This window comes from Balaenoptera musculus, chromosome 13, assembly GCF_009873245.2.
Source record: "Balaenoptera musculus isolate JJ_BM4_2016_0621 chromosome 13, mBalMus1.pri.v3, whole genome shotgun sequence".
NCBI lineage: Eukaryota > Metazoa > Chordata > Mammalia > Artiodactyla > Balaenopteridae > Balaenoptera > Balaenoptera musculus.
Genome location: NC_045797.1, coordinates 1,960,983 through 1,972,634, shown reverse-complemented (window position 1 = coordinate 1,972,634; position 11,652 = coordinate 1,960,983). Strand labels below are relative to the sequence as shown.

The window sequence follows — 11,652 nt, the reverse complement described above, 5'->3', positions numbered from 1 at the left end:
AGGACACACAATGATTCTAACCCTGGGTGAGACCTGAAAATCTCTCCACACTGCAGTGAACACCGTTTGCACAGATTCAGCCCCAGCAGCACAGAAATGTTTCCACTGTCCACTCATCAAGTTACATATTATACCAACCTGGATAGTTACAGAATTTTCTTTAAAATTAAATTCTCCAATATTTTTCTTAGCCATCTGATGATGCACCATGCAAAGCAGAAAGCCAACCTTTAAAACTGAGAGTGAGTTTCAATATTTTATTAAAATAGCATATTTAACCACTGTTAACCAAGAATATGTTAACTCCCCACCCCCACCGTATGCAGCACAACACAGTAGTGATTGATTTCAAATATCCTGGATTGTGATAACCAACAGAAACATTTCAAAGTCAAGTCTGCAACTAAAAACTAGACGTTGGAAAAATTCTGAATTAGAAGAAACATAAAGCTCTCAAACAGAATTTTTTTATCTGCCCGAGAATTAATGCGGTACGCCACCCACCTACCTGACAATACTGCTGGTCTGCTTTTTCTCCTCTGTGTGCATAGTATAACGTCTCATTTATAAGTACCCACTTTATAAATAAATCAGCATTTAATCACCCCATTTAATGTTCCTTTTCAGCTTCACAAAGAAACCAGTAAATAAAACTGTCGATGACAGTCACGACATAGGCTCTCACGGCAAGGTAAAAAATTTGAAAATACGCAGAGATGCATCAATGCTATTTTACATAAAAAGACAGATTTAAAAAGTGCAAGGCAAAATCTGCAGTTTTTTTAGGGGAGTTTTTAGGCACATCCATTTCTTAAAGCAAGCTTCAGAATGAATTCCAGTTTGTTCTTCATGATACCTGTTTAAGTCTTTCTTTTAAAAAAAAGAAAAACACATCTCGTCAAGTGTGAAACAGGGCATCTCCCGTCCCAAAAGGCAAGGTTTTCAGTTATGGCGCGTCCGTCCTTTTTTTATTCTTGCGGGCTTTGGTTTGGGGATGTACTGATTATTCGCCTGGTACTCGAGTTCTTTCCGGAAGTAGTGAATTGCTTTGTTTAACCCTTCCTCCAGCGGGACCTATTTAAAGAGAGAGCAAGAATGAGGGGCGCGGCCGGGTCCCCCGAGGCTGTCTGCGCCTGTGCTGTGCACCCTGACAGACTGCACTTGAACGAGCTGCAGCCCCAGAGACCCACACTTCCTCCTGCAGGTTGGGAGTCTGTTCCAGTTTGAATGAGTCACAAAAGGCACCCTTAGAATAATGCCCACATGCGCCCTTCTCTCAGAAGTCTCTGCGGAGGAAGAGGCTTGGAAGCATCCGTATCCAATCCACATGCCTGATTCTCTGGGTGACACTTACTTACTCTCTGTACTTTCACCCCCGGGGACCTACAAGGGACCCATGACGTGGGAAGCCTCATAGTTTAGAGCTGCCCTGCAGCAAACAGGAAACAGAAACCGAATCAGCCGCCATGTCCTCTCTGCGGACATGACCTCTCAACTGAGACCTGAAGGAGAGGAATGCAGCAGCCACGCCCAGCCCCGGGGGACCGTCAGCCGGGGGGACAGGCATCCCCGGCCCCGCGAGGCCACACCCACCAGGCTGAGGGACTCCAAGCGTAACAGAAAGGTGGGGAGGCCCGCGGTCTCCCCCCTCCAGCCCCTCACACTCCCACCCGGCTCCGCCTGCACGGGAACCGGGGTGGATGAGCTCGCCCACGTCGCGGGCATCGTGGCCGGCCCTGCACGTCCATGACACCCTGGCTGAGTGGACGGAGGCCAAGCAGGGCTACCTGGGGCCAAGCCATTCCCCGTAACAGAGGACGAGGGACACAGGCTACAAGCCCCGTGTGGGCCTGGAGAAGACACTGCTGGGGCCACCCCGACCCCCAAGCCCCCAGGCCGCCCCACACAGCAGCACCCCCAAGGAACAGACACGGCGCGGGGGGGGAGGCCTCCTCCACAGGGCAGTGGGCCCCCCCCCACTTACCACGGGCTCCCACCCCAGCATCAGCTTCGCTTTCTTGATGTCTGGTTTCCTTTTCTGGGGGTCATCCTGGGCTTCGGACAGAAACTGAATTTCACTCCCACTGCCTGTAGTATTGAAGAAAAAAAAAAAAAGGTCAGAAGAGAATCAGGAACCACTGGGACGCGACTCACCACACACACCAAAGGCCCGCCAGCCAGGTACACAGGTGCAGATGGAGTACTGCGTCCCAAGTCACCTCGGGCCCCCACCAGGGGACTGTGCCGCTGGCCGCACGGCACTTGCCGAGGGCAGGACACCGGCCTGAGCCACCCCGAGGGGAAGGAGGGGGCAGGCCCCGCGCACACCACCCCCCTCAGCAACACAGCCGCGTGCCCGCTGCCGCCAGGGGGGCTGTGACCCTGGCGCCCCGATGAGCCACCCCCAGGCGTTCACACCCTGCGGGAGCCCCTCACCTGCAGCCAGGCTCCCTTCAGCCCGTCTAACGGGCAGAGTGCCGGGGAGTGACCATCGGCCAGCCCAGGCTGACACCTTCCGAGGGCCTGCCACCTACGCCCTGCCAGAGCCACCCTGAGCCAACAAAAGATGTCCAGCCACCCTGCCGGGCAGACCTCAAGCAGAAGGACAGAAGCCCGGCCGGTCCAGCTTCCTAGGACCAACAGAACGAAGCCAGCCCAGTGACCACTGGCCAGGCCTGGTCACAGAATCTGGAGCGAATAAAACAGCTGCTGTCTGAAGCCAGTGGTCTGGGTCCATGTGTTACACAGCCATCCACCCAGGCTTCAGACAAGCTTCTCAACTTCAACGTGAGCACGACCACCTGAGGAGTCTGGCAAAACGCAGATTCTGATCCGGGAGACCCGAGCAGGGTGTGTGACTCCGCATTTCTAACAAGTGCCTGACGGTGGTGAAGATGCTGTGGTTTTCATCTCAGGAGGACCATCCCCTGTCCTGTCCGACTGTCCAGTGCCAGGAAGGACAACTGCAGCGAATCCAGCCTGCTAAGCGTAGGGTCTAGACGGGCCCACATCACGCTCGCCTGGTCTAGCCAACCCCACTCCAATCTGGTTGCGTCTGGACTCTGATTTCTTGATCAGCCCTGGGAAGCAGACAACCCCCAACCCGAGCCCCAGGAACCTGACCCTGTGACCAAGGGCACAGCCCGTAGACACCGGCAGCCCACGGCTGGCTGAAAACGCACAGACTTCTCGTAGCTTAAGAGCACGCCCTCTCGGGGGCCAGGCCCAGTGTCCACACCGCCTGCAACACCCCGCAGCCAGGCTGGCCAGAACTGCACGTGGAACCTGAAGCTCGCCACCAGATTCCACCAGAATCACACAAGCCCCGGTGTCGCTCTCCTGCTCCCTGAAATCCTGTGCGCGGCCCAGCTGGCGTCTGGAACCAGACAGTGGTCACCTGGGCAGAACTGCCGACCACAATCACGTCTTGAGCACAGAGGACAGACGTACCATTTCTGCTCCACACAGGCCTTCTGTCACAAGGGCGCACAAAGCTGGCCCCCTCCCCGCACCCCTTCATCTTTCCATCGTTTAGAATTACAAAGCGGTGAGGCGCTCCTGAGCAAGTTCTGCTTCTCATCCAATTCAATTAGCGTGTATTCATTACCCACCGTCCAGGCGAGGCGTTATTAACCGACAGGGTAAGCGCGGCCGCTCACACGCAGGAAGGCCTCTGTCCTACTTACCAACGAGGTTTTTAATTAGCTGAGCGAATTCCAGGATCGTATGTTCTTCCGGGTTCCCCTAAGGAAGAAAGGTCTCTGGTTAGAGGTGTAAACGCAACGGCGACGGCACGCCCTCCCGCCCCACGCGCACGCCGTCCCCGACGCCGGGGGCTGGGCAGGGTCAGCAGACGCCCGCCCGTGTAGCGGCGCATCAGGGCGCTGCGTCCCCTGGCCCAGGTACGGGACGGTTTCCAGACGCAAAGGTACTGTTGGCTCGGTGTCGCTCTGCAGGAAAGCCTGGTTCTGCGAGCTTAGCTCTCCCAGGACACTCTTGCTTCCCACTGGGGGCGCCCTGCTTGCCCCCTCGGTAATGAAGACGCGTGAGCCTGGCCAGGAGTCCCAACGGACGCGAAGCGCGCTCGCAGGGGGGGCCCCGGGCAGCCGGTGCGAGACCCAGGATGTGGCTCTACGGCGGGCTTACTTTGGGGGCCTCTGAACGCCCCTCCGCCTCTTCCTGCCGCCCTACCTTCCAGCAGCCGCGGCCCAGCCCCTCCCCGAGCCTGCTCGTCCCGTCGGGAGAGAGCACCGTGAAGTCTGGCAACTGTACGTCCCAACACTCTTCATCCCCAATCTCCTGGTTTCGTCTGAGACCAAAGGTAAAAGAGGCAGGAAGGGACCTTAGGCCTAATTATGAGCACCCCGGGGCTACCGGCAGACACGCCCCTAAACAAGACAGGTTTCTACAGGAGTCGGACACTCCAGCACGGCTCTGTGCCGAGGGGCAAGAAGGACGCGGCACTAACGCGGGGAGTGGCTGCTTGGGGCGACCACTGGTTAAGACGCACACTTGGAAGGGCGAGAAGTGAAAACACAGGGTAAGGGCGGTGAAGGCTCAAGATGAAGTGAGGATCACGAGACACGGCTTATGCTATTTAACTGCCTGTTTCTTCGAAAATGCATGACAACAGCGCTGGCTGGGTGCTTGCGGCCGCCGGTACCCATGAATTGGTCAAAGGTCCCACAGGGAGTGGACCTCTCCAGGGCCCGTCCTTCGCCGTTGGTAGAAACTCCCGCCCAACCCAGGAGAAATGAACGTTCCAGAGCGTGCTTCAGACTGCTGGTCATGAAGAAAAGTACATGGAACGGTTTGCCAGTGAAGTGCTTTCAAGAAATGAGCAGGCACGTCCACACCTGTGAGCTTAGCCCCTCCCAGGGAGGGGAGGGGGCCGAGGTGGTGAGAGGGGCGGGGCTCCCCAATGCGGGGAGGGGGGGGTACGGGGGCTCGGGTCAGCTGCCATCGGCAGAAGCGGACCGTCTAGAATGACGGGCAGTCTACACTGGACACCTCACATTTTAAACGGGATGGAATGAAACCATTCAGGAGACAGTGACCAAAAGGGTCAGAGGGCTCTAGCCCAACCTGATCCCTGGAAGAGCTGGAGAGGAGACTGGGGAAGTCCTGGGGAAGCCGTCACATCACAGCGGCATAGACCAGCTCTGGGGGGTCCCCACGGAGAAGGCAGGCCCGTGGGCAGGCACACAGAGGACGAAGTTTTTACCTCTAAACAGAAGGAAAAACGTTCTGCCAGTGAGAACCGGCCAAGGACAGGACAAACTGCTCTGCAGAGAAACACATCCTCCAGCACTAAGAGTGAGCGAGGCTGGATCGGAGATCAGGCGGAACCAGCTCCCCATCCCTCCCGGGAGCGTCTGGGCTGCAGGAAGTGAGGGAGGAAGCGGCACGAAGGGGGTCTGGGCGCTCACAGACATGACAGTGAGGGAAACTCTCCTAGCCACTCCATCTTCTACAGCCCCGGAAAGCAAGCCTGATCGAGACCAACTGCACACTCAGTGATGGACAAAGGACACACAGAACGTCACCTACAACCACCAAAGGCTTCACGAATTTCTTGACCTGGCCCTTCCGGTGGACGGGGCGGGGTTAGTTTATCCCAGATCTTACTTCTCTGTGGACTCCCGTTTTGTTCTATTCCGTGTATCTTCCTCGAGTACTGGGCAAGCAGCAGACAGGCACGTGCCCTGAGCGTGCTGACGGAGCGAGCGAAGCGGGATCCGGCCTGCCGGGGAGGGAGTGGGCGGGGGAGGGACTCACCAGGTTGACGGGGCTGCTGACGTTGCTGCTCATGAGCGCCACGAGGCCGTTCACCAGGTCGCTGGAAGAGAGGCGCGGCCGCTCAGCTGCCCGCCGGGGCCCGCAGGCGCCGAGCACCGGGCACGAGCCGCCCACCTCCCGGAAGGAAACCGAAACCCCCGTGGGAGACTGGACGTCAGAACGAAACCCTGCGCGTAAGAGGGCACAGAGGACGCTCAAGTGTTCGCGGATGGGATGGCGTGGCGTCTGGGATCCGCCTTCCGCGGGCGGGCGTCGGCACGCGGCTGAGCAGGACGCGAGCTCAGGGATGGGGCTGAGCTCCCTGCTTTGTGTATTTCTGAAACCCTTCAGCAATTAAAAAATGAAAGTAAGGTAGGCACACACCCCAAAAAAGATGGCGTTTATGCAAGTTTCTGAGGAAAGTCCATGTTTAACGGGAACCCAGGTAGTCGGCCCATATGGAAAAGCAGATGGTTTTTTAAAAAATAAGGTCTCCTGCAATGAAAGAACTCCAGTATGTAAGTCTCATACTGGCCACTCACAGAAAAAGCCAGACAACCCCGAGTGTTGAAACCAGCTCCCTGGACCTCTGGCCCCTCACCTCCCCCCAGGAACCCCAGCACCCGGATGGGACGGGCGGGGGCGTCTGGGTGTTGCAGACGGATGGCGAGCGAGCGGGCCGTGAGCGTGACGGTCAAGAGGCGAACTTCCGCTTACCAAGGTTTGGTTCTTATTTTCAGAAACGTTAAAGGGTGGTTCTGTCAAAAACAAGTGACTTCGTAAACATGACACCTCGCTGCTACACGAGCACTTTACTAGGTCACTTTCACCAGCTGTGCCTCACGAGGCTGTGAGGGCGCTGCTCCGGGGATGCAAACGCGGCCGCCTGGAACGCTCTCCCCTCCTCCGCCGTAACCAGCAAGGAGCAGGTTACTGTGCTAAACTTCCAAAAGGAAACCTCAGGTTTTGCTTTCCTTTTCACTGAAAAACAATTTGGGGGAGGGGGTAATTTAGCAAACAAATGATTTTCTGGGTTTTTGCTTACAGCCAATGGGCATTTTGCAGGAACACGCCTAAAGTCCGTTCTGCTCTCACGGATCAAGCACAGATGCAAAGAACCGCTGACTTTAGATGATTCCTCGCTTCTAGAAACTGGCAAAAAGTCCCTTCATCACTATGGCCGTTAACGACCACATCCCAACGCGTCCTCTGACAGCACACATCTCTGCATATTTGGAAAAGACGTTAAAATGTGCCATTCGGTAGCATCCACAAACATTTTTAATGGGGGGGGGGGCCATATTAAGCTGGAAGGTGACGGACACTTATGTAATCATCCTGGGGGGAGGGGCATGCATCTTTTATGCAAAAAACTGGCAACTTTTAAGGCCCAAAGTGCACAGATCACATCCATTTAACCTGAAGCTCTTTAAAAGTGTCATTTTGACAAAGTGACTTTTTAAGACAACACAGCATGCCTCCGTGATGGGGTGAGGACGTAACCTGGCCATGAGAGCACCCAGCACAGTCATGCCAGGATGTCAGCGCACACGCCACCCAGACACCGCAACGGTCACCCAGAAACGGTGCAACGCTGCCGCAGGGCAACCGTGGATTTTGGAAATGGGTAATTTAGTTCAGTAACTACTGATCCAAACGTTGTGCATTTTTAACTGTGAAGTAAAAGAGCCTCAGTTTCTACAAAATAGCTTCTTTAAAACAGCCCAGCGTTGGTAAGTTAACTCTCTCAGCCAAGCCTTGAACAATGGAGAGCGAAAGCCAGGAAAGCTCCTTCCCCGAGTCTGGTGAAGTCAGGGAACCTCAGCACGTCAGAGCCCACTAACTCAAGATGTGAGACCAGCAGACGGCACGGCCTCACGAAGAAAGGGTTTGCCCGAAGGGCCCCCAACACCACTTTTAGTGACACCACTGAGGTCCCTTCCAGGGTGCACCCTGGCGTCTGGGTCGGTGACGGGGCGCGTGGCCCACACAGGCCGGCCAGCGAGGCACGTCCTGTCGGGGATGGAGTGCAGCCCGTGCATCACCCGATGCTTAAAAGATTTCAATCACCAGCAAAAAACAAGCACCTGAGAGGCTGCTGTAAATGAATTTTGTATCTGATGCCTTTGAAATAGTAAGAACGGGTTGTAACTGATGCCCCTTTCACTGCACAGTCTCTGGAATACTCCACGAGGTGGTACGGCTGGAGGAGTCTGGGGGCCTTGACGAGGCTGTTGGAGGAGATTCAACGTGACTGAGACGTCAAGACCCCCCCACCTCGAGGAAGTGCGCAGACGGGGGCCGGGGGAGGGCAGGCGGGCTGGACACGTGTCACGATGAGAAGACGGTACCCGAGCGCAGGATCCCAGGAGCACGGTCCCCACACAGACACGGGCCGCCATCACTTCCTTGCAGCGCACGGCTCCCGGGTTAAGTGCTCTGACATGAGAACAGGCCAGCTAGCTCCTGGCTGAATCCCTTCTTAGACTATTTGGGCAACAAAGTGGGCCAGTGACGTGATGGTCCCAGGCTTTTGCCCTGCTGGGCAAGATACTAACTGATGGGGAGAGAAAAACCACTGTTCATTATAAGACACTTGCTCAGCTTTCTTTTGGACTAAATGTGAAAATTCACAAACACTTGCAGGGAAAAAAAAAAATCTACAGTGGTTGTGTGTTTTTTTTTTTTTTTCTTTTAAACCAGGCAAAAATCGTGTGGTTGCTCGGGCCGAGGTGGGGTGGGAGCCCAAGACCTGCCACCACTTCGCCTGACAGCATCCCTGGGGTGGCCGCAGGCACCAGGGACAGCATTTTCTGATGGACAGGCAGTCCAGGGTATTTGTACTGAAAAGTGCAAGTATACGGTCCCAAAACATACAGCTAGATTTTCCAATGACTGAGGACACCGCAAACCTGTGCAGAATTCACCATCACTGTGCCACGTGGGAAAATATTTCGGTAGATGTTAACTGCTCATATAATAACTCTTCTCTCAGAATCCAAACCGCACTTTAAAACTTGCCACCAACCGAACTGGCCGACAAAAAACTAGATTGAGGAGCACTACCAAGAAAACAGTAAATATGACCGTGTGAGACTGTTCAACAAAGTTCTTAAAATATTTTTATCTGCATTTAGTTTGGGCACAAAATTTATCAACATTAGGCCTCTTGACCTTCTTAATGATGACGACCTCGTCCACCCCAGAAGGCACGTCTAAAGGGTCTGATTTCGGCATCTGCAGGTGTGCTGGATGCCTGAGGCCATCACCTCACTGGCCTGAACTGGAGGCCCTGGGTGACCCTCGGGGCCGGCAGGTTGGCCGACAAGACACTAGGTGGCAGCAGGAGACCAGCACATCCGACCTCTATTGGCAGAGAACCGGGAGCGGGGGGTGGGGGGGACCGTCCACAGGAAGGGCAGAACTAACGTCAACCCAGCTGCTTCACCGGAATGAACACAGCACAACGAGCAAGTGACCCAGACGCGACTGGACGGTCCTCGCCCGCCTGGGGGTCTTACCTGACGTACTGGAAGGCCCTTGTCTGCGACCCGGATCCGTACACCTGGGGGGAGACCACACTGAGGGTCCCGGAACCGCGGACTACACGGGAGCCTTCAACCACCAGGGGCGTAGCCTGACCTCAGCCCTGACAACCCCAGGGTCCGGCCGTGCCAGGCCCTCCACCAGGCCCGGGGCCTCACCCAGGGGCACCCTGAGGCACCCTGTGGACAGAGACGCCCCTGGGCACAGTCATGGGCCAAGAGCACGGCGGGAGAGGCCTTTGCAGGCAGGCCCTGAGCCCGAGGCACCAGGGTGTCTGCAGCTCAGGGAGCAGGGTGACCTGAGCCCCGTCCAGGGTCACGGCTCCCGTGTGTTCCCTCCACGCACCGCCCCCTCCCTCCCTCCCTCCAAGGGCAGCGGGGACTCCTGACTTCAGGGCAGGCACCCCCCCACACACACCCGATCGGACGCACTCCCCCCGCGCCCGCCCGCCACCCACCGTGAGCGGCTCCCCCTGCAGCGCCTGCAGGATGAAGTTGCTGACCACCCGGCCGTCGTTCATGTGCATTCGGGGTCCGAAGGTGTTGAAGATCCTGGCCACGCGCACCTCCACGCCTTCCTGCAACACAGAAGAGGGTGAGCCCTGCGGCCCCGGCGCCCCCCAGATACCTCTGCTCTTCCTCCCAGACACAGGCGCTTTTCCGTCCAGGTGAGATGCTGTGTTCCCTGTGATCAAATCTCGAGGCTGCAGGTTACACCAAACCCACGTGAGCCCCGGTTCCCACCACCCTGAGGCCCCGGCATGAAACGCGCTGCAGGAACCTGAGAGACAGTTCAAGCAGTGCAAGGGGCAAATGAGGGGTATACGTTTCTTCCCCAGTAAATAAATATCTGCTTTCTTAACTAGGACCAGGCCATGCATCTCTTTCATCATCTCTTTCACGTAATATTCTGTATAACTTTATCACTCAACAGAGATTTAAATGTTCGTGAATGTTTAATAGCTGATTTGAAGAAAAACAAGAGAGCACTTTGTCCTGGGAAAGGAGGGGCAGGTGAGCGTTCCGAAAGGGCTACACTGTACCTACTACATCCCCAATCTGTTCTGCTGGAAAACTCATCCGTTCAGTGAAAAACCAAAGACAATCTGGCACCTGATACAGGCTATATATAGCTAAACAGCCTGGGAAGATGCCAACGTACATTGTTTACAAAAACGGGTGTTCCAGACCTTCACAGACTTTCCCGCTTGTACTTTTAATGTTTCTATTTTTATTACGATAAACATCTCTTACTTTTGTAATTGGGGAAAGCATATTTTCAAACATGTAATCAAGGAAAGTATAGTTTTTTAAACCCCAAAAGCCTTCTGCGAACTATCTCGTTTAATTATCAATTTCACAGACTACTTTGTCAGTGATAAAAAGTTAAATGTTTCTATCACACTCTGACTCAGCGGACTCTTACAGCAATCCATCACCCATCAGACAACAGATGTGCATTTCCGGGTGTCAGAGGGCTGGTGGGGTGGGCTTGAGCCCCAGGGCTCAGTGGCCAGGCCGCGCTGTCTGTCTCTCCTCGCCGGGAAAGCGGGAGAGGGCGGGGCTCGTGTACAAGTCAGCCTCAGCACAGGCCCAGCGATGACAGCTTAGCTGCTGCCGGGGTCCTGCTGGTCGGCACAGTCCTTTCCTGACCTCACGTATCAGAGCCGGTACAGGCTGGGACCTGAGGGACCCGCAGCTGATGGGGCTGAGTTAGCACAGAATTTCTCCACCAGCAGTACGGCGAGTGAATGGCCATGGGCTGCGGCATCCCTAGGGCCCCACCAGGCCTCCCAGTGGCTGGAGCCGCCAGCCACCTCCGCCCACAGTGGTCTCATCCAGGTCTCCACGTGTGCCGACGTGCAGTGGCTGGCAGGCGTGGACCCAGCCCAGGTAGCTTCCAGAAACCGGAGCTGCCACATCTCTGCTAAGCCCCAGCAATACACCGTCAAGCCTTCCCATGGGCATTCAGACTCCTAGGACTACGATGTGAGCTGTAATTCCAGGTCCAGGAATAAACCAACCCTGTTCTCCTCTGAACTGACCAGGGAGCATGTCAAACACGGGGGGTGGCGTAGGGAGAAGCAGAGACGCTGCTCTCACTAGAAAACAGCTCCCAAGTATCCACCTGCAGTCACTTGTTAAGACGACAAAATCCGAAGTGAGTGAAGGTGGCTTTATTCCAAGGAGAGAGGAAAAGCTCAGCACATTCACAGCGGTCAGGCCGCGTGCCGGGAGGGCGCCTGGGGGGCTGTGCTTTGCTCCCCGCCCCCCACCCCCAGGAGCGCTGGGCTCTGCACACATGAGCTGCAGCGCAGAGGGACCTGCC

The 11,652-nt window shown here is 55.8% G+C and overlaps 1 protein-coding gene across 2 annotated transcripts in view; it reads right to left on the bottom strand.

Moving 5' to 3' along the window:
- Window positions 1-242: 242 nt before the first annotated feature.
- The window catches only part of UXS1 (UDP-glucuronate decarboxylase 1), a 79,799-nt gene continuing 68,389 nt past the window's right edge, over window positions 243-11,652 (bottom strand). For both annotated transcript variants that reach the window (XM_036873257.1, XM_036873255.1), the window contains exons 10-15: window positions 9,782-9,901; window positions 9,300-9,343; window positions 5,779-5,839; window positions 3,687-3,744; window positions 1,985-2,088; window positions 243-1,074 (exon numbers count right to left, since the gene is read on the bottom strand). In XM_036873257.1, the coding sequence (XP_036729152.1) occupies window positions 943-1,074; window positions 1,985-2,088; window positions 3,687-3,744; window positions 5,779-5,839; window positions 9,300-9,343; window positions 9,782-9,901 (519 nt within the window). In that variant the 3' untranslated portion in view covers window positions 243-942. The remainder of the gene's footprint in view (window positions 1,075-1,984; window positions 2,089-3,686; window positions 3,745-5,778; window positions 5,840-9,299; window positions 9,344-9,781; window positions 9,902-11,652) is intronic.